A 24,056-nucleotide genomic window follows, 5' to 3' on the forward strand; every position below is an offset into this window, starting at 1 on the left:
ACAAAGGGGACGGGCAATCTCCGGGATTACGTAGAGCGTGTACACAAAACCTGGGATTACCGCGCGTTCATGTAGATCCGGTTGGTTCGCTAACAATAAGGCGATCGTGAAGAATCTCGCGAGACGGAAGCGCCGTAGCGCTGTCGAAGGGGATCCACGCTCGATGTGGAACTGTATACCAAATGAATAATACAAGCTCGCGAGCTATCCGAGTTTTGTGCATACATTGTAAGATATTGTGCAATAGATAGTTTGGTTTTGCAAATCGATGCTCTTCCCACGAAAATTTGAAAATGCAAATGCACCTCTCGCTAGAACGCGTTGTGATATTGTGCCTGAAGATTACGGCGACCTCGAGATTTGCATTGCGATGAAATGGGACGCGAGAAGTTGCAATGTAAATCGATTAGCGCATCGTGCAGCATCCGAGTACGATGGAACGCTAATAATTCGAGTTTATTTAAATTCAAAAGTCTGACTTGAAAGATATTTTTCATCAAAGAAAAATATGTTATTCTAATGTGAAAATGGAAGATAAAAGCAAAGAAACTTTTAAAAAATGAAACATAAAAATGAGCAACTATGATCGTGAATAGTATTTTTCAAACACATTTATAAAAATGCAGCAAACACAAACTAAAGCGGAGCTCCGGTCAAAGACTGAAGTTGCATCTCCGAGCTCAAGTTCAATTTATTAGAGATTCGGATAATTGGCATGCCAGTCAATACGTATAAACTTCCACATAAATAGGGATTATGCGAAAAACGTATAAAAGCTGTTTAGACGGAAGCCGCGTGCAATTTGCAACACATGGAATTAGTATTTACGGCATTTTGCACATATATGCATATGACGTCACGCGCGTAGTAATTCACATATTTAATACAAGCGTATGGTAGATAATCAAGCCTAGCCTTATTCCGGCCATAAACACGAACGGCAACACAAATCCGTTGCTTATTACACATAGAACGTAAATGCAGATCTATGCTCCCGCGGCTCGTAGATTAAAGATCAAAGGACACATAAGGTCTGACGATGAGATATTACAGAGGCTGCATGTCCTATCACGAAAATATCTTTTTACGGGAAAATTTCTATGGGACATTTGGTGATTACATGTAGTAGTCTCAGTCACAGTATAAATATGAAAATCATTTATTCTTTTAAAAATATTTAATTGTTTTTATTAATTAATATCATAGCAAAAAAATCTATAAAACTGGAATTTACACCAAAAAGCCATATTAACCGTTGGATAAACTGAAAAGACTCGAATAGAGTATTTGATAAAATAAAAAATAGAAACTGAACATACGCGTTAAAGATAAAAATTAAGCGGGTTATAAAAGATGAAGAAAGAGCTTTTGCGAGAAAAGGCTGCTCAGGCGGAAAATGATATTTAGCATAATTAGCGCTCATTTGCATTTGTACCGACGAACACTGTGAATATGTAAATACTAATCCACCGCGGTATGGAACTCAAAAGCAGCAACCTTGCTGAATCTCGCCTTAGCGTGATCACAGTCAGTAATTCATCCTTAGCGCCTTTACTCTGAGCGTTAGTAACGCGCTATCGCGTTTCTCATCGTTATCATCGTCATACATCGAGAATCATCCGATAGACAGTTGCATTAGTACTTTAAAGACGTCTTATAGTTCGCGTACACAGAATACAGGAGAATACAGGAGAGAAAGGAAGAAAGAGAGAGGGAGACGGAGACAGAGACAAAGACAGAGAGATGCTCGGCTTTATTTCAAGCGTAAACACTATCCAGCCACACAGATCCAAGCGCATGTAGATCCCTAGACCCTTTGCTAAGTTTCTCGTAGAGAATGCTGACAGAAGATCACAGGGAGCATAAGAGATACACAGAGCGAAAGAGAGAGAGAGAGAGAGAGAGAGAGAGAGAGAGAGAGAGAAAGAGAGGGAGGGAGAACGACGTTCGGAAACGGGAAAGAGACAGAACGCGTTGCAGAAGTTACCGAGCAGAATGCAATATCCTCACACCTCTTCACCTTCGTGTTCCTCTGTGCGCGAGCCACCATCCTGTCTTCTCTCTACCTATGGAAACTTCAGCGGGACGTCACCACCTAGCACCCCCCTAAGGCTACATAATATCCTCCCCTGAATTGGCCCTTCAACCACCGAGTCAGCTACCCGGAAAACGCCCTCCGACCCGGAGCTGCTTTCGCAGCGCCGATATCGCGAAAAACAGGCAGCGCGACGAAATCACGATGGCGTATTATTTTTGCGTAAGCCGACCGTAACGTATGCGCGTAAAAATATAAAGAATATACGCGTACTATAGCCGTGATTTCGGCACGATATTTTTTTCTGCAGACTAAAATATTCCTTAACAAATATGATAAAATTAATTACAATCCACATTGAAAATACGCTTTTACTTTTCAAAATGTGAACTAAGCTTAATCTTCAATCAATTGGTTAATATTTAGCAAATTACAATAACAAATTATTTTCTACTCATGCTTATTTACCCACAATTAAGAAATTGTATTAAAATGAGGTAACACAATTTTACGCGAACGCAAAGTACCACAAAAAGATATATAATGTACGATATACATATCTTCCAAATATTTTAGAAAGAGTTTCGTTCAATTTCGTACACAGCAATAACGACTAACAACGTTGAGATATTTCACTGATTTTGCAGAACGCAAAATATCGCTTCGAAAGGAAATTACGATTTTTTTTTCTACTTTCACGGTCAGATTCATCCTCGTGTCGTCTCTTTCCCTCTCCGCACTCTCGTGGGCAAGTGCATCAGCGCTCGCAGCAAAATGCATGCTCGAATTGTTCGCGAACATCGGCGTAGCCTGGTGTACGTGGTTTATGACGATAATAAACTATTCGGAACTGATACAGGCCGACGATGGCCGTTTGTACTTTCATGTTCATGCTGCTCACTTCCATCGATGATCGAGCAATTTATACGCAGGGGAAGGGGGTATTCCGCGTTGCGGGGCAGCTCGTACACGCGTAAACTCGTAGGTCAGGTTTTCCACGTCTGGCAGAAATCGATACGTCGCCGTGAGAACGCGAGAAGCTTGCGTAACGAGCGGCAACCTCGGGATCGAGCGAGGTCTTAATAATTGTGCATCGATGCGCGCGATGCACTGTGCATCGGAAACCAGCCGACGTCGCGCCTAATTAGTCGCAAATAGGAATTATTAACTTGTTAGCGCATAAGAGTATCTCACGAAAATGTGCATTATATTTTATTTTATCCTAAATTTTTTACATTTTAAAAATATATGTGACATTTATTAATATATTAATCATTTAATTAATTATTCAATTCTTCGCGTACTTTATGTTTTCTGCGGATGCGTTTGAATTTAAATTTAATGAATTGATAATTAAATTAATAACTTGAATTGAATAAAATTATAGTGTGAAAATACTAAATATTCAGATATTAAAAGATAATAGACAATAGATTAATTAATTAATAAGAGAAATTAAACAAAATTTAATAAAGTATTTAACGATATAAAGTATTGAGAGCAGAATAAAATGTAATTGCAGTTAGCATTAAGTATGCATTAAAGTTGTGCTTTTAAAGAAAAGTATACCTTCCGAACAATTATAGTACAGATGCTCGCAGATACATTTATCGATAAAAGCTCCGTTATATTGTTAATCCGCTGAAGTCGTCCTGTTTTTTTTCTTGGTTTTTTTTTTTTTTTTTAACGATACTACAAACGCTCGTCATTTGCCGCTTCGAGCAACAATGCGATGTCAAGACGTTTGCGTTTCCGGTGGTTGCACTCAGTTGCAACAGCGTGACGCGCAAGGATGGTTGCAATCGTCCACGGCATCCTCGGTCTAATACTAAAGTACTCGACCGCTCTTTGACCCGACGTCTAACGTAAATCAACCTTCGGTCAAAGAAACCGACAGAGTACCTGAGCCGACGCTCGTTACACGATAACGCTTTCCGCTGTCTCGGCGGACAGTTTTTAAATTTCTCAACATAAGATAAATCATTATAATATAATTTCTCTTCTTTATTAAATATAATTGAACATATTTATGAGCAGTAAAATTTTTTAGTAAAAATGATATCAACTTACACGGCATTTCTCATAATGTTTAAGATTTAACATAAATTGTTAATACATTTTGTCATAAATTTTTTTCAAAAATGCATGCAGAACTTTTAGGTTGAACTTTAATAAGAATAATTCTGCGCATGAATCAAATTTTTGATAAAAAAATTTCAAATACATTTCGTAAAATCGGGAAAATTACAATAAATATAAAACGTATTCGAAAACGCTTTTTAATTTTCCACGCGAATAACTTTTACATTGTGTTGCAAAGTTGAAATTCAAAATTTTCCCTTTGCATCTCATGCGCATAGAGATATCAATGATACATTATGCATTGAATATATGCAAAGCATATGTTGAAATGATAGCACAACTGGATTCTTGACTTTTCAGTTACCTTTGTGAAGTAGCGGTTATTTAGTAAAATGTCTTGTATTTTATATATTAAAGAATGAAAGAAACAATATATTACTGTGAGCAATGAAAATATTATAATACACATTAGCAAACGTTCTGAAAGAAAGCATAGATACAAATAAATTCACAAGTGTAGCATTTGTGGCTGATTAAAAATAATCAACACACTCCGTACGATCATGTGCTCCAGTATTAATGAGAACAAGGCGAACGAGTTGCGCGAGTCGACACATTTTCAAACAATACGCAAGCGGTTTCCCGCTTCCCACCTCCGCGCCCTCGGTGCTCCCATTTTTTTTTCTTGCCACCCCGTATCGTGTGTTGCAAAGTTCGCCGGTGTTATTCGACCCGCGCCATTGAAACTTGACAATCGGCGGGCCGAGCTGCAAATGTGTGCGTCGCGACGCGCGTTCTGTGCGTGGCACGAGAGAGCACTCGGGCATGGCATCGTCACCTCCGCCGGAAAGAGAGATGACATCCCTTTGTGCGTTCGAGTAGATTTCTAAATAGCGTAGCGCTCGTCGCCTGAAGAGCCCTCACTCGCTCGAGATGAGCCCCGTTCTTCTTCTCTCTACGCGGGGTTCAGTGGGAGGGGAAGAAGTTAGTAGAACAAGAGACGGCAGTGGAAGTCTTCGTTGTGTTATCGATGATTAAAAGCACGCATCGATCCCCCGTCCACCTCTGTCGATCGTGACAATCGAACTTGAAATTCTGTCGGAGTGCCGAGGATGGCTCGTGAATTCTTTTGACGTATTGTAATCCTCGGTAACAATTGATATTGAAACAAAACGGGTTGGATTCATGGAGACAATAATTATGTGTCCATATCATGCAACGCGATGTGGAATAAAAATAGAATATTTTAAAAAATTGAATAGATTGCGTTTGATTTGTGCAATACATTCCAAACGATTTTAATAATAAAACCATCTTTATTTGTACCTCGATATCGCGTTTTGATCTGTATAATTAGAAGCGATAAACGGGGAAAATTTTTAAATTAGTTACGATATTGCGCAGAAAGTAGGAAATATTCGAGCGAGAGCATAATGCAGTAAAATGCTTAAGATCTCTCTCGCGGTAGCGCTCGTAAACTTCGCACACCTGTTCACTCCAGCCTCAGCAATATCTCCGCGTAGTCAAGAATTCTTTCACGCCTGAGCGACGATCGGTACTTGACCTTAGAATACTAATGAGCCGCGTTTATATCTGCACTATCGCTGGCTGCATCTCACTGCCATGCAGCCGCTGCTGCCGCCGTTGAACTGAGAGAATAATCAAGTGACGGAAGAGTACGAGTAATTCAACCGAAAGTCATCTTTGTTCAAAATTATGTAAAATCTTAATTGTCAAAAACTTAATTTCAATTCTATTTGTAAAAACACAATTAAAAATTTTAATTTTCTTTATATCTCAAAAAGTTTTATAATACAAAAACATTTCTAATATATTTTTCTTAAGCAAAATACTTATCAATCTTTGTGTCATCAATGTGTGTATAAACTATTCCGTCTTGATTTTTGCTCTCATTGTTTTTACAAGCATTTTTATCTCCATATACTTTTGTATTTTCTTTTATTTTTATCACCTGTTTAACGAGATTTATGGCGGCATGCATACCGTACGATTGATTACGTTGTAAATGACCAGATGTATCAATGATACTGATACGTCTGCATAATTAGGGAATAATATGGCAGAGTCTCACGTGACAATTATCTCGTATCCCGCAGCGCATCATCTGGTTAGCACATGTGCCGTACGCACGATCAGACACAGTGCATCCCGTGTATTCGCACGAGAGTCACTCACGCATTAGTATGCACATACGCATTCACGCATGTCCGCGTTCTAGTGTCCTCGATTGCGCTCGTCGCTAGCCTACATTGCGTTTCTTCGTATCCTCGTATCGTGAAACACTCATCGTTACACACACACATACACTTTAAACGGGTCGTTGCAAAATACATTTCCTTACTCTCGCGAAAATTTATTACAAATAATAACGCGATTAATCGGGTTATTATTCAAACAGATTTTGCATTCGATGGAGAAATTGTAATTGAAGAAATTTAATTAGTTCTTTGAACATTGCCGCAAATGACGGAATTTGTACATATTTTCATTTATAAGGCAGATAACTGGTGATTTAACCATATAATGATGTCAGGAATTAAAATAAAGTATTCTAGCAGTATCTGAATATCTTTAATAATGTTATTACAGACACATGATATTATTTTTTGCGTTAACAAATTTTATGTCAAATTAAATTTTTTACTATATTGTTACACTATTATCATATTATAGACAAAGTTACATATCTATAAAGAGATTGCCATAAATATATAAATTATGAATAAATATATATTTAGTACAGTGAAAATGTCTCGGTTAGTATTTTTACTACAAATTTCATATTATGATTAGAAATTATATTTTTTCAAACATGAGTATCGAATTTGCGCGTATAAATCCTTTTAAAAATAGGAAAAAAACAGTTTAGAATATATATATATTGGAATAAAATCATATTTTGTTTCATCTAGATTACATCGTTTTTGTTTTGAATTCTATAAATAGTCAATAATCCGCGAGATACAGACACGTGTGTTCTCTCGCATTCATAATGGCCTGCTTAATATACACATTCATGCGTGTTGCATCGATCTGGTTATATATCCTCAACATGTAAAGCTGCATAAATACACATGCGGCAAATCAAGATGAATCGACTCGATGTTTTCCTACTATATGTACGATGAAATCTGCATATATGTCATGCATGCATTTTTTATCGTATCCCTTTCATTCGAACGAGAATGTTCAATGAGCAAATCATCGTACTGCTTAACAGACTTTACTTTTAATAAAATGGATTTTTGCCATAAAATAGATTTTTGCCATATAACTAGGTATATATAAAATTTAATTTGACATATATTGACATATATTACAAATATTGCACATTTTTTAGGTTGTCGTGCTATCGTAATTACTTTCTCGAGTGTTTTGTGAGAAGTGGCTATGAAAAAGAAAAGAGATTCAAAAGGCATCAGCGAAACAACTTTAAGGTAAATAATTTATTATTTATTTATTATTGTAATGTTAGAAAATTTTTGATGGATCAAGCAATTTGATAGTTCGAATCTCGATCAATATATAGATTTGACATTGTAGGAAGTATATGATAAATATGCGGCTTTTATTTCAATATCTTGATTTACTAATTTCTAAGCCTATGTTCATTTTGGCTTATTCTATATTTATTTTAAATTGTTATATTTTATATTATACATATCTTTATTCGAGCCATGATATAAATATCGATCATGTTTTTTAATTCATGAATGATGTTACACAAAACCATATGTAGAAAGACTCGCGGTCTCGCGAAATCTCAAGTGTACACATACGTGTCGATTCACCTCCCGCATGTTTGCTCGCGTACGCAGCTTTGCAGAGCGGCGGGTTATATAAGTGTACACGAACACCGTCAATCCGGAAGTTGATCCAGGCGCGCGTATCCTCGTCGAGTCTCCTCCATCACGGAAATTTACGAGCCTGGGCTGTTCGATGCAATTCACGGAGAGCGAATATGACGCGACGTCTCGAGAGTTTGTGCCGCCCACGAATTTTGCTGTGCGCGAATCCGATCGATCGCAGTTGCATCCGCGTCAAAACGCGTTGTTTTTACGTTTCATTCAATATATTATATCGATCCATCAGATCGTCGATATGTTATATCGATCCATCAGATTGTCGTAAATATCTGACACAAGCGAATCGTGCATGATAAATTGTTCTAGGATAAAATGAAAAATTGTGCTTTTTGAAATTTGACACTTTTTTTATATTTTTTCTCAAAGTTAATATAAATATACAGATATCAATAATACATGATTCAACTCAATGCGATGGATCTATTTTTTATAATTAGATTATTATAATGAATATATAAAAAACAACCCCTGTCGAGCTGCCCCCCCCCCCAACCACCTTGCACAAATAAAAAACCAATAGCGCAAAATTATAAGCTATTTATGAGCTTTCATATTCCGCAAATTAAAATTTTTGAGCTTGTCACGCTGAGCATGAATTTAATGTTTTTCATGGGGGGGGGGGCTGAGTCGATATCGATTAAGGGTTGTTTGAGGACTAAGGGGGTGAGCTTAAAAATCGAAACTATATCAGTTCAAAAGCTCATAAATAGCTCTTAATTCTACCGCAAAGATTGATCCAATATTTTTATTTTTAAGCGGCGGGGGGGGGGGGGCTGAGTCGATATCGAGTCACGCTCAGCGTGACGAGCTCAAAAATTTTAATTTGCGGAATATGAAAGCTCATAAATAGCTTATAATTTTGCGCTATTGGCTTTTTTACTTGTGCAAGGTGGGGGGCCAGCTCGACAGGAGTTAAAAAACATTGACATATTTCTTTTAAATAATAAACGCCTTTAACATATAATGCTCTATCATATAAAATTAGTTTGATAAAGATTCTCTTTGATTTTCTTATCTGATTTTAATGATGGTCGTTACGTTGCACCGAAAGAATTTTCTGATTCCATAGCAGCTTTGTGATATTTTTTAATGAAAAGCTTTAAATCTTTTGTTTGATATTACGATTTTTGTTTGATTCTTGTTGCAAAACGAATATAAAATAAGGAAATAAGAAAATCAGGAATGCGGAGTGGCATGAAAAAGCAAGATGCCATCCAACAATATCGATAAATAAATAACACAGTTTTAGATCATGTATCATTGAACGTGAAATATTAAGCAATATTTTACCATCGCATAACAGAAATTCAGCAATATTATTCAATAATAGATAGTTTTATTAAACTGCGAGATACAATGCTCTAACAATATAATGGTAGTATAATAATTATGCGGGATAAATAATGTTACACAAGATGTTTTTCTGTCTATTTTTATTTTATAAAAGGCATTATTTCTGCTGTACAATTATTGCATTATCCAACGTTACCGAAACGCGCAAAACTCCAAGATTATCACAAGAATTGCGGAATGTGAAATTTAGTTAAAAATCGGGTGTTGATCCTTTCGTAACGACCAACGGCGGTGTAAGCAAATCCTGAGTGTTTTATATATTGAAAAATTGCGTTTGATAACGCGCTTAGATTTCGGGTCTGGAAGAAAGAAACAAAAAATATATCTGCACTCGTTTTGAATTAAAGAAAACCGTCACATTGATCCATCCCATTAACGCACACGAGCGAGTGTCGTCTTTACGGCCGTTACAAACTAACAATTCGCGATTCACGCTTTTCGTGGGCGCGATGAACTTTCGAGGAGGCTGTATTGCGCGAACGATAAATCGTTGATGCATGCGCCATGGCGATACGTTCCGTCGCGCATAACGACGGCTGCAGGAATTGCGCCACTTATCTTGCGTGTCACGTTCAGAATTTGTGCGATAGTCAACGAGAAAAAATGGTGGCGGCGTTAAAGGATGATGCTGATATATCAGTTAATTATTTTTCGAAATCTTACGTAACGATCTGTTTTATTTTTTTTATAACAAGAAAATAGAGAAAAGGATTAATAATTTCATAGAATTGAAATTTGACTTAAATTAGGTCTTTATTCTTTATACAAATAGACAATACGTGGAAAATTGCGTGCTTAATGCATTTAAATTGCATTTACTTGCGTCGTAGCGACGAAGAATCTCCGTTTTCCATCAACGACGTAGAAAAGTTTGTCAGGCCGAGTTTGCATACTTGCATCGAACGCGGATGAGGGAAAATGAGTTCGTTGGTTCTTGAAGGTCAACGTCGCGGGGAAAGGATGTGACCGGCAAATCTCGTTAAGGGCGAGTCTCGCATTTACCTCCCCGACTCTCGAGACGTACTTGCACGCGTGGAACAATTTATTGCGCCTTTCTTGCGCGTTAAAGCGTACTATGAACCGCATACCTTATGCCCGGTTCCCAGCTGGGTCGAATCATAAATCGTGCAGCTCTCTCCTTTCTCCTACCGGTTCTCTTCCGTTCTCTCGCCCTCTCGGTCCACCACGGTCACCCTTATTTCTTACGCGACGAGACGAGAGATCTTCTCGTTCGTACACCTTCAAGAGGAGCCACGAGCAAAGTTGTTCCGACTTGGGACATGTACGCGTACTCGGCTCTCCAGTTTTCGTGCTTATTTAAATATCTACCCTACGCATGCTTTACGCGTGCTTTTATCGTTCGCTTTTACCACTTGGCGTGTTTACGAGCCGCTCCATTGAAGATGCACGTAAACGTTACAAGCGTGTCATTGGATGTTTGTGGAATTTCGCCGCGTAGCAATGCCTTTAAAACAAGAACAATATTTGTATCAAAAGCTAGCGCGTATTAAAAGGTTGTCTTTGTGTCGACCCATGCAAAATTAAAAAATATTTTTTTTGCGAGTTTTTCAGGCCTTTTAAAGCTCTTTTTCAGTTCAGATACTTCACATTGTATTTTATTGGAATTTTCTATTATTTTAGAATGGAAAAAGAGACCGAGTGCACATATTGTTATTGCACGTGCCATTATTTTCAACAATTGTTTTGCATATTATAAAATTTTTTTTTATAAATCGTAAAAATGTATGATTCATTAAATATCGGGCTGAAATATAAAGCGCCCTAAATGTTATTAATATTAAAACATTAGTTATCGACGATGGTGCTTTTCGCGTATTTCAAGTCAGGGGACCTGTGAATTATCCTTCCGCACCCTGCGTGCCATCGGGAATGAAATATTACACCCGCGGAGAAAATTTGATATACCGAGCACACCTTATTACATCACATTTATGACGACCGCAACGTAGAAACTTGATAATTACATTACGTCACAGTCCTCTTTTATGACAACTAACATTACTAAAAGACGCGTGATTACCGCTTATTCCGTCGGCAACATTCTGCACGTAGAAGGCGTCTCGACCTCATCAGCAATGCTTCTTTTATAAACCTCCCCTACGCGCAATTTAGTGATATAGAACTTTGCTTTTTGCTTTTTTATAAATCGAGAAAACAATTAAACGAACTGAGATAACCATATCAAGCACGAGAAAATTAAATTGTAATCAACTGTTGCTCCCCTTACCAATATTTGCTTTCAAAATTCTGATTCTTGTTATAGTTTGCATATTACATTTATTTTTTGGCATTTATTAATGATTAATTTAGAATTAATTAGAAAAATGATTTTAATTCATTCATTATATTATAAGGACGTAATATAATGACTGCTAAACGGTCATAATAAATTGGTATTTTTTAATAATATTAAAATAATTATTGAACCTAATATTGTGCAATATTGCAATCTCATATTTATTCCATTGTCACAATTTACTCAATTAATTCCGTTGTTTTGTTGTTGCGTCGCGCGATTCAGGAAGCTAGAACTCACACTGTTAAATAATTGCGTATTCATTGACAACGCGATGACGCGTAAACAAAATTGGGGTGTTGTATAATGGCAATTTGGTGTATTTGTTATTCGATCGGAATAAAGAGCCGAATGAAACGAACAATCTCGATTATACGCGGAGCTTGTAATTACCGAAAGAGCCGTGGATTCGTCGCATGGACTATCGTGTAGCAGCACGAGCGTAATTATTGGCTTACTGTCAGGCATATCTTGTCGACGAGTTTTATCGCGATTAAAACAAGGTAGTTTGCGACGGGAAAACAATCGATACGAGTCGAACCGCGTATCGTCGATTCGCCGAGATTGAATTTCGATTGCGGATGAATTCGCTTTCTCCTTTTTTTTTTCCGACCGATGTAAATCACTCTCTACTGATGAATATGTGTCAGTTGTACGGCGCGATTAATTTTTTACAGTTACACGAATGTATAAAATTACAGTAATTACGTAATAAAATTGCAAAAATTTTGTCAATTTTTTTAAGATATTGGATTAATATTTGATGTAGCAATTATAACGGTTTCACGAAAAACACTTTAAAAAATTGCATACTTTAATGTATTGTTGTAATTTTTTAAACTTTTCGCAAAAAATTTCTCTTTGAAGGAAAAGTTTTATAGAAAATGAAACTAAATAAAGAGAATTATAACAAGTAAATTTTTAATACAGTAATTTTCTCAAAGATCAAAAATTAATTTACTTGTAAAATGTTACCGTAATTGACAATGATAATGTCAAATTAGGATTGACAAGTAATAAATCAAGTTTTTAATTATTTTCACCGACAATTTAAAGGATAAATTATAATATTTACAAATTTTTATATTTGTATTTCTTTTTCGGAAAAATCTTTAAATCAACACAATAGCTTAATATAAAAAATACGAAATATTTTTATTACTCACCATTTTCAGCATCTCGAAGTCTCCTTTCTTCAACATGTCTATTAATCTCTGGTGATCCATTTCTTCCTTCGTCATGTACATCTTCTTGTTCTTCAACTTCTCGTAATCGTCGCACAGAACATTACGAAAATTCACATGTTGAACGTTATCCACTTTCGTTTGCTCAATTGAATTTTTCGGCAGATCCTGCTCGAACTGCAGATTCTTCACGAGAACTTCATTCACTACCGCACCATCGACGTCCTTCGTCGTTTCCTCAATCGCGCGGTCATGCGACTTTTCATTGAACTGAAATCTATTCCGAAGCGGATCGTTCCCAGTCCTGAATCTTGAGCCTCGCTGATTCTCTAGTTCATCGACGGGAATCGTGGCGGTCGATAGATTACTGTTTTCTCGTGAGTGGATTGCAATGAGTTGACCTTGATCTTCCTGTAACGCGTCCTCGTTGATCGCAAAATTTTCGAGGATTGTCGCTGGCTCGTTTCGATTCTGCTTGACCTCGTCATAACCTTTGGATTCTTTCACTTCCGTAGATCGAGGCTGAACGCTTGGCTTGACGTTAGTCGGACAAGGTGATATCGATTGGAACGTAGCGAAGGTCTTCGCGGGCTCATTAAGGACAATCTGCTGCTGCTGTTGATCCCACTTGGCGTAAATCGACGAATCGTCTTTTCTTTTGTCCACTGATTCTTTCGATCTGCTATTTGGTAAACTCTGCTGCACCTTTAAACATTGCTTCAAACCGATCTCCGGATACTTGCAGACCGAGCTCTCGCTCTTCCGATCGTCTTCTTCGATAGTCTCGAGATGCTCATGCCGTGACTCGCCGATTGCGAACGGTTCGTTCTCGAGTGCCGTCGACGTCTCTTTGACGAGCGATTCTCGATCCGATCTGGGAACGCCGACTTTTTCGCCATAAGGAGACACCTGCAGAGAAGGTCGGAGAATCGATTCGAGATCGTTCGCATGGATCACCTGCGGTTGCAAACTGCGCTCGTAAATTCTCTCCACATGATCCGGCGAAGCGTAACGCGCGATTCTACCGGGCGGGGGAGCCTCGCAGGCTACGACCTTGGACCTCGCAGCATTCTGCTCATTCAGCTGCTGTTGCTGCTGCGAACCGCTCGTCGCGGTGTAAGCACGATTGTTCGGCTTGAAACTCGACGAAGGCGCGCCGATCGGCGCTTTCACTTGTTCCTGCGATCCGGTATCTTGCGAAGAAGACGCGCCGAAATCCTTACGCGGCAGCACCGCCGGCGGTTTTCTAGCTTCCATCGATATTTCTCCAGCTTGATGACACCTGATTCTCGGGCCGCGCGACTCCGCCTGACCTTGAAGAGCCCGCACTCGTGCGCCAACAGGTAAACCGTAGATCGGCTGCTCCTGTCGCAACTGATCGTGCGATCTGTACTCTCTTCGGATGTCACTTGAAACTTGAAATCGACGTCGCGACTCGCTTCCCGATTCCGCGATCCTCGACAAGACATCCCGAGGATGGCCGACAGCGGCGCATCTCGCCGGCGCTTCCATCGATTTACAAGCCGTCTCGACCGCTTTATCGGCGGGCCGCGGCGTTGGTCCAGTCGCCGTAACAGCCGGCCGCCTACTTTCTCCGTCCTTATTTGGTGAGATCGGGTCGCCTTGGTCACCAAGGCCAACGCCGGCCGACAGCGGGCCCTTCGACGGGCCGCCCGTCCCGCGCGGCGAGCGCGCGTCCGTTGTCTCCTCCTTAACGAGTGAGCGCACCGCGGCGCAGTTCTGATCAGCGCCGTTGCCTGAACGCTTCAGCGACGGTCTCCTGCCGGGTATAATTGACGTTGTTGTCGTTGCCGTCGTCGTCGTTGAAGTCGCAACAGTAGACACTTCGGCCACTTTCGAGCTATTAACGATTGCTCTGTTGTGATTAAACTCGTATCTCGCCCTCGCCAAATTCGCGATTCTACTTTCGGTCGTGCCTCTCTCCTCGGGATTCGTCTCGGCGCGTCGAGATCTGAAACTCGAACCGAGCGGTCCTCTCTGCGGAATCCTGGACGCCGGACTGGAGTCGCCGGATCTCGAAGATGCGACACTCGGCTGAGCGCCGTAGCCGCCGTAATCCTGCTGTTTGACTTTGCTCTTGACCGTCAGGTACTCTTTGTATGCGCTTCTGCCGGTGTTCACGCCGACGTTAATTTTTTCCAGCCTGCTGCGCTCGATCTTGCGCTCCACACGAGTCAGATCGTCGTAGCTCGACGAGGTGCCTCCATTCAGTCTGTTTCGCGCTTCGTCGATCGATCTGACCCGCGAATCCTGCCGATATCTACGCTGGCTTTTTTCGGCACTACTGTTGGATCTCGTCAACGGTTTTTCTCGCGGTAGCGGAAAGTTCTGGCTGTGCGCTTGGCTCAGCCACTCGTCCACTCGTTTTTGAACCTCGCCCTTGCGCAGCAGCACTTCCGGCATCCTCGAGCGACCGCTCTCGATCGCGTCCGTCATCACCGACGACGAGACACAAGTATCTTGCTGCTGTCCTTTGCTAGAATCCTTCTGTCTGTCCCGCGAACGCTGTCTCACCTGAGTCTGCTGGTTCACCTTTAGTACCGGTTGAACTTTCTCTCTCGTCGGAATGGATTTAGCCAGAACCTTCGCGCCGGAAAGTTTCGATTTTCCTTGTTGCTGTCGCTTTTGTTGATCCATCATCACCGCTTCAAAGTTGCCCACACTGATACTGCCAACGTCGCTGAGATCCGATGATCTGCGATAGTCCAGATCCTCGTACTCGTCCAGAATATTGTTCACCGACTGCGTGTCGATCGAACTGGTGCTCTTCGACTTGTGTCTCGCGACGCTCTCGTCGCTGCTGGAGTAATTGCTGCGCTGCTGTTGTCGACGCTCCCGGCTGATCTGTCGCTTAGGTCTCGCCTTTGGCTTCTGGTACCTGAGCACCGCGTTCTCGTAGCGCCGCAGGGCGCTGCCGGCCCCTTCGCTCTGGTCGTTCTTCGGGGCAGACAATTGTCGCGCGTGACGTTGCTCGGTCGACTCACGCTGATGATTGAGCATCCTGTCGTCGTTGGGCGCCAGCAATTCCCGCCTTGGCAAACCGGAAACGCGGAAGGTCGTGAAGCTCTGCACGTTCCGTGAGCACGTGTCTACCGTCTCGGCGTTCGTCAGCCCTCTCGACGTGATCCATGAAGCAACCAGACGAGAAGCGCCGCCGCCCGTTTCGGGCGCATCCTCGTCGGCGAAGAGACTGTTGTTGTCGTTGTGGGATTTCGAAATTATTTCATCACTCATTTTCCGTCGTATGGCAGCATTTTAATCATATCTTATCGAAAAGATTAGGGTAATGATTGGAGACACCAGATTCTGAAATAGAAATTGAAAAATTGGAGATTAGAGCAAATATATATGAGAAATCTGAAAAAATAACAATTTTATTTTAGTTGATTTGGAAGAATTTATCAAAATTATGAAAAAAATATGGAAGAGCGTTGTTTCTAACAATGTTTCTACCAATATCTAAAATATTGATTTATTTGAAAGAAAAATATACTTTTTTTTAATGGAAAACTATATTGCACAATTATAAAACTGCTATTTAAAGATGTATTATTATTCCAAATATTGTAGCAACTGAAAGTAGAAACGGGTAAAATTTGTCGGCTAATTTATCAGCCTTAATAATGTGATTAACTTGGCGTAAAATTCCAGAAACTGTTCCGGCGAGTACTGCGAGCGAGTACTAAAAATTACCCGCTGGAAACGGCCCGTGCAGTAACTGTTTCCGCAAATCTAGCGTAATAAACTCTCAAACTCGCGGACGCGCGATGTAAAGCGGCCAGCAAAGAACGTTCTTCTCGTTAATTTTTCAACTCGCAAATTTACGTGCGTGCTCCGCTAAACGGCATTGCCACCGCTGCATTTCGAGCAGAGCCTCACATGCACATTATACGCCACTTTAATTTGCAAAGACTGACCCAACTCATCGTGTTGCGAGTTGGCAAAATTGAGTAATCAAAAAAGCACAGCTAATCTAATTTACATATGTTTTGATCTGACAGAAAGCATTTTAACGAGGAATTAAGAATTTACATTGCGAAAATCGAAGATGCAACTTGTAGGATATAGTTTTAGATTTAGGGTTAAAATTCCCTTGGCGAAATTCGCCATTTCGAACTCGACCACGTTCCGGAAATCTCGTTGATCGGCGATAAATGGCAGAAGGCGCGCTTCCGTAACGATTGCGCACGGATCCGCCGCCGCCACTTGTCCAGCGTCGGCAGCACGTTCTGTCGTTCGTGGAATTTCCGGTAGTTGACCGATATCCGGCTTGTGAATTAATTCGGTTCCTGAGCTCGGGGACATTAAATATTATAATATGCTCGCCGAGGAGATCGTGCGTGGAATCGTTAAGAAACCCGAGAGACTAACGGAATTTAATATGCGTGCCGAGACCAGTAATGCGGAACAGCGTTATTTTTTCATAAAGTGCCTGAGTTCAAAATATTTCATTGATTATTAGAAAAACATCGCTAAATGTTTTTAAATTATGAAAATAGAGACAATTTGAGGCAACTAGAAATTTCTTTGTTAAAAAATGTGAATACTTATTTAAAGATCACAATATTTTATGCAAAATTCAATCTTTAAAATATGGTAATTTAATTTAATTATTTAATATAATAATATCTCTTTTATCTCGATCAAAACAATTTTTTTCTTCTTTAACGATACTCGCGTAAAATGTGTAGAAAAAAAAATTAATATAGATGAACAATTCGAATGCTGATCATTTTGCACGTGTTGATAGCTTTTTATAATTTAAATTAAAATTTTTGAAACGATATTAAATTACAGTATTAAATTTTATTTCAAGTTTTTATTCCGCTCTACATAAATTTTTCTTGGGCTGTAAACGGTTGCAATTTCCAGAAATAATATTCAGTATTCTTCGTATGTAAACGCGTTTTTCCATTGATTATCAACGATGCGCTTCTCTCTCAGATGAGATCGCGATAACACGCACTGATAATGCAAATTGGTATAATTAACAAGATTCGATTCGAAGATCTGATTAACGGCTGAAAGGTCCGTTATTAAACGCGTAACAGCCTCGAATGTAAATTCAACAAAGCGCGATTAATAGTACGCGCTTAAACGAAAATACGAAAAACCGTGCTGCTTATCGGAAACGTCGATCGGATCAATGCAAATTGTGTATTTTCGGCAAACAATCGGTTTTTAGCGATGATGTATCATCCAACGAAAATAAAGGGCCGAACAAATATTCATAAAACAACGTGCGAAAGAAAAGGACGGATAATGCAGAGATGTAACTGGATAATATATAATATTTGCGAATATATAAAAAAGAGGGATGGTGAATTTTATCCCGTTTAAACAGGACCCGTTGCGCGATAATCATCGGCGCGTCGGTATAATTCGACAGTGCGTTAACATTGGCGGACGCGTAAAGTAAATATGAATATTGCGAGAATCGCACGGGATCGCAAACATCGTTATCCCCCGCGGGAAGGGTAGTTGCAATTCACACGAGGCAGTAAGACCGCGCGCACGGCGTAAATTGAATTAAACTGTCGCGGCTTCGAGCTGCACTGTGAGCTCTTCTGGCGCGCCTCTAATGATTCCCACGCGAGCACACGCATTGAAAGCCCCCCGGGCTGGAATTCTACTTTTAGATCGTAGATAACGCGTAACTCACCGCGTCGTAATGAAACACGCGTGAATCATGCATGGTATGGGCAACACCGGCGATAAATTGACCTGAAAATCGACAGAAGCCTTTGTGCAATTTGGCAAATTTGTTTTATTAATTTTATTTTATTTTATTAAATTTATTTAATTTTATTTTAATCACTTTTATCAGTTTTATTCGTATTTGGTATTTTTTCAAGTTGCATAAAAAAAGAGATTTCTCTATAATTTTAACGAATTTATATTAATTTAAAAAATAATTACATGTGTCAAGATAAATTTGTTGTGCATTACGAAATATACAATGAGAATAAAGGTTATTAAAATAAAAAAAGAAAAAAAGAAAATAAAACACAGATAATCAGGATAATATAACAAAATGTGTATGTATGTATATGTATATCAAACAATGAATAAATTCTTCTCGAACATTTATTTTTGTAAAAAGATTTAATTATGTCATATTGCATAATGCGCAGAAAATAAAGATTGAGTTTGCGCTGGATGGAATATTAATTTCAATGAAAATGTTCGCCGCATGCACTTCAGGAATGCAAGTCATACGTGTGTTTAGCCAGTGTAATTAACGGTACTGCAAAATTCAGGTGTTTCCGCGAATGCGCCGACCCGAATCCTCTAACGCACTAACACCACTGCGACGTTGCGCGAAGGTTACTACGATCCATGGCGATTACCGCGATTTATCGTCCATAGACACTCGTCGCGATTCAACTCGTGATATCGTCTCATTAACGAACTCTCGACATTTGCTCTCGCATTATGCAGATTTCGCTACAATTTGAAGCGGTCAGTATTAGAGTGTTAGAAGTGAGAGATTACATATAATTTCTTCTCTTAAAATATATATTGTAATAAATTTTTTCATTAATTTAGGAATACAGAAATTTAAATTATCTTAAAATATATTTTAATTTGCGGAATAATTGCAAATGCATGCTACTCTCATGTGAAAATATCTGTAATCTTGAAAGATTTCGCAAAACGCCTTCGCGCATTTTCCGTGTAAAAATCCGCGAAGAACAATATATATTCATGTAAGAACTCTGTAGGGTGTCAGCGGCAAGTCGTCGCCGTGCATATACATAATTCATCGATTGACATTCTCGGATGAATCGCGGCGCGCGGATATCTCGCTGTGATGACAGCGGAATGTAAAAATAATCGCGTGGGCTTAACGACCGTGGCACGGTTGTGTAATAACAAGGGTTGGTTATCGGCCGACGATCGCGGAAAGAAGCGAATATGTATATCGAGACTCGTTAGTCCGGACGTGAAGTCCTTTGCACGCCGTTTAAGCTTTTTAACCTCTCAATTAATCGGGTGACGAGATCTTTGATCTCTTCTCATCTAAGCTTGACTGTGCCGGATCAGCCAAATTATTCACGCTAGAAATGACTGTTACCTCAAGTCTGTTCTAATTTTGGCAAAAAACTGAGGAAGTGAATCACACATTTCACATTTTAGTAAAAAATATAAAAATGTGATAAAATAATAAGAAACCACGCGACAAAACGAGTTTTATTTTTTTCGTTAATGCAATTTTTATTAAATATGTCATATCTCTAAAGTGAAGAGTAATTATGATAATGGACTAAAAAAGATATGAAAATATAGATTTTTCCTCGTCATTAATTGATATGTGAATTAAAAATATATTTTAGTTAATGAAAATTTGTTCTACTAATTGATAATACTGTACGCTAATCAATTCATTGATTTCATAAAAAAATTCTTTGTAAAACTTTTGTCATGGACGTTCTCATCATTTTTGTTTTGGGGACGAGCACAATGGCCAATATTGAAAACAGAAAATAAACAAACGTTTTGTTTACCAAGTATCGCAGTAATAGAATGTCAACCATTTAAACCGAAAACTCATTTCCATATATTGTATTTTTTACGACATTTATTCTGAAAACAACAAAATAAAAATTAAGATAAAGTGAGAAAATTTTTCATTTGTTTCAATTTAATCAGAAGTTTTATCAACATGTAAAAAGCATTCACTCATAGGATTGCATTTATTCACAGCATTCAATGTTAATGTCTACACATATATTTTTCTTATTAAGATATAATAAAAAAAAATAATTAGTAAATATCTTGATGTAAAAATATTCTAGATTATTATATAAAAACTTATTGATATTATTTTAATCAATTTACAAAGAATTTTTTTGCTAAAAAAAAAAGACATCTAAGATTTGTTTAAATAGTTTAAACAAGCAAATCTTGCAAGATGCTCGATTATTCAAAAAGAATAAATCATCTCAACATTGAAGAAGGGCACTTTACGCGCGCGGAAATCAGCTTTCAGAGTACTCAATCGTAATCGCGGGTGTTTTGTCAATTACTTCGTTCAACCAACGGGATACTTCTCATAGTGACGGAGACCGGAAGACACGCTCGTTTCCTGCGGTAGCGCCGTAATAAAACGCTTCGTGCCACACTCGAGAGTAATCTTATCGAGAATCGCGCGTGTTTAATGTGAGCGCGAGCATATGCGTACGTGATTAAGCGGCGTCGCACGAGGAGCTACATTATCTGGCGATATATAGGTGAGCAGCAATCCTTTAGCAAGATTAATGGTCTTGTATTATCTGGTCGATATAGCGCCGCGAGAGGTTTTTTTAAGTGCGCGCGAGAAACCTTTGCCTTGAATTCGACTCCGCCGCCATACGTTTATCATTTCGACGAGTTCTTGTCGCGCGATGTTTCCAATCGCGAATCGCTCGTAATTCAGATCGCTGTACCGTTTACCGTTTATCTGTATTATTAGCTATTGTACAGCACACGGTTCGTGTCGCTCGAAGCGCTCGCTGATGTTCAATTTTGACATCGCGCGCGTCATGATTACGTACGATAGTATTTTCGAATTAAATAATGCGAGTCCGCCGCCTAGGGCGATGAGATAAATCAAGCTCGACGCTGACGGTACTCTCGGACCTTTCCGTGCGGCTGTCTAAAGATAGACAACGAGTCCTTCACCGTGATGTATCGTCTATTTTTAGTCGCGATGCAAAAATGGACTTTATCGGAATTTGTTCATATTTTTTAATATCTGGGATAAAATTCCTGTTAAAACAATGTCGTGTCTCGAGAAACTAATAATTTTTTTACGTCCGAAATTCGCAGAGAGTCATAAAAATATCGAATAGATCTTAGATGATTGAGAGCGAAAAACCGCCATTCTTCACATATCTCTGCTTTATCTTAGGTACCTCTGAAAGCGATGTATCGATTTTATCTGCTATCATCTTCTCTACCCATTCTTCCAGACAGTATACCGGTATCTACCGGCGAGTGGCCTTTGGTAATATTCGGCCCTCTTTCACAATCCTCTCGTCTCTTCCTTTCTTCTAGCCGGTGGGCTATTCATGTCTTTGACAGAGCTGCCTTCGGGGTGGATAACCCGAACGCAACTACGTGAGGCCTACGCATTTAGTCTTCCGAAAGGCTCACTATTTCCTCCCGCACGTAGGGACATGCAACTTTATAATTTTTCTTTGTATTTAAAGATCTCACAATTTCCAAGTCTAATAATTTAAAAACCTAGTTTGAATTAATGAATACAGTTTCCGGTTTGAAGAAGTTTATTTTTAAGATTATAGATATATTTTGATGTAAAACATATTTATTTAAAGTAGAATACAATTATATTTAATATACCATTATAATTATGTTAAAGTAATTGTTACATTATAATGCTGAAGTACACACATTATGTGTGTATTATAGTTTGGCACTTTTTCTCGGCGTAATCTCTCTCTATACTCTGATTTCTGACAGAGTTGTTCCTCGTGGCGGCTCCAAGAAGTACTTCACGACTTTTTTGTTCGTCCTAACATTCTCCGCGTGGGTTTCTTCACTCCGGACCGCACAACGGCCCTCGGAGCCTGATCCTTTTGTTCTCGTCACATACCCTCTGTGTTATTTTTTCTCTTATACCCGACACACGAGATCTGCCAGAAGGGATTCTCTCTCTCTTTCCTTTTTTTGGCAAACAAACCATGCGAACAAACAAATGTCATGAGCCGCCTGAGACACGTTGCCACTGCAAAGTTAAACGCCACTTTGTTCTTTTTCTACGCGGCTAATTTACGTTCGCTCGTTATTACCACGTGTGAAAATGGACTTTATACTGCCTTTGGCGCCTTTCTCGTTTACGTTGTATCCTTTGAAGCGACAATGTAAAGTTTTTTTGGAAACTGCTGTATTATGAAACAATTACGGAACTATTTTAATTATTTATTGTATTATAATGAGAGGCAGTAGATTATGTAATATAAAAAAATCTATTATTGGCTAATTATATTTAATATAATAATTATTTACTATAATATAACTATAGTATAATAATAATATACTAATTATTTAATATAATAAATGATATAATTTACTAATAATAAATCAATAATAACGTACCAAATAATTTATCAAGTTTTAATTAAAATTAATTTTTTATTTTGTGATTACAGAATAATTTAATAAAGCTAATAATATATAAATACGATTTTTATAAATAATACAGGCAAATACAGTTTTATGAACAATATAAAGAATTTTTATCACTTTTTTACAAAAATTACGCTTAAGTATCAATTAATGACAGAATGCTTCACACAAAATGAAACTAAAGCAAGATGTTAAGCACAAAAACGAAATGGTGTTTAATTTTTCGCACCAAAAGAATGCGCGATCACCTTTTGATCTGTTTGGAACCGGATATTCTCGTTACCTACTAGTCCTCCTCTGTCATTCTCTCTCTTTTCTCTTCTCTTTTCAAAACTGACGGCACGATCGGCAGCAAGTGCATTCACACACAGATAACGAACACTAGTAGTGGCGAGGGCGTCGGACTTGTATCGCCAAGCTCATTCATGCTGATAATAGTGAATCGCATGAATCGTTCAGTGCGAGTGATACGCTTTTTATCACGCAATACGAATACATGTGCGCATGCGTTCGTTACGAGTGTATGTACGTGACGCTTACCGAGTTATCTTCCGAGGGATTTAACTCATTAATGCGAAATTTCCAGTTTTATCTTGTGTTGTAGCTTCCGCTGCAATGCTTCTATTTTGGACAAAATACGCGATGTTGCACAATGGTATATGAGATAAATGGTGAAATGGAAATCGTGAATATACGTGGGAATCAGATATAAAATTCTTTTAATTATTAAAACTGCAAAATATTTTTAGATTAACCCCGAGAATAAACGCGGTTTCATTATAACATATTCCTGCTATATTTACATACGAGTATTATATTATCTCACACTGCTAATTATATAAAACAACAAGTCATTACTATTCTTGTTTATTTTACAACTTTATATAGAATTACATAAATGTTTTCATAATAAATTTCATTTGCGAACTAATAAATTTCAAGGATAAAAAATGGCAGTACAGGACAAAAAAATGTTATTACTTCATCGTTACATCATTGCTTGCGTCAAGCTTTGATTACTGAAATAAACACCTCCCACATTATCG

General features: G+C 38.7%; 1 protein-coding gene across 3 annotated transcripts in view; it reads right to left on the bottom strand.

Moving 5' to 3' along the window:
- The window catches only part of LOC105678667 (uncharacterized), a 217,308-nt gene that overhangs the window by 187,966 nt on the left and 5,286 nt on the right, over window positions 1-24,056 (bottom strand). For all 3 annotated transcript variants that reach the window (XM_067348948.1, XM_067348947.1, XM_067348949.1), the window contains one exon: window positions 12,841-16,185. In XM_067348948.1, coding sequence (XP_067205049.1) covers window positions 12,841-16,113 — 3,273 coding nt within the window. In that variant the 5' untranslated portion in view covers window positions 16,114-16,185. The remainder of the gene's footprint in view (window positions 1-12,840; window positions 16,186-24,056) is intronic.

This window comes from Linepithema humile, chromosome 2, assembly GCF_040581485.1.
Source record: "Linepithema humile isolate Giens D197 chromosome 2, Lhum_UNIL_v1.0, whole genome shotgun sequence".
Classification (NCBI taxonomy): domain Eukaryota; kingdom Metazoa; phylum Arthropoda; class Insecta; order Hymenoptera; family Formicidae; genus Linepithema; species Linepithema humile.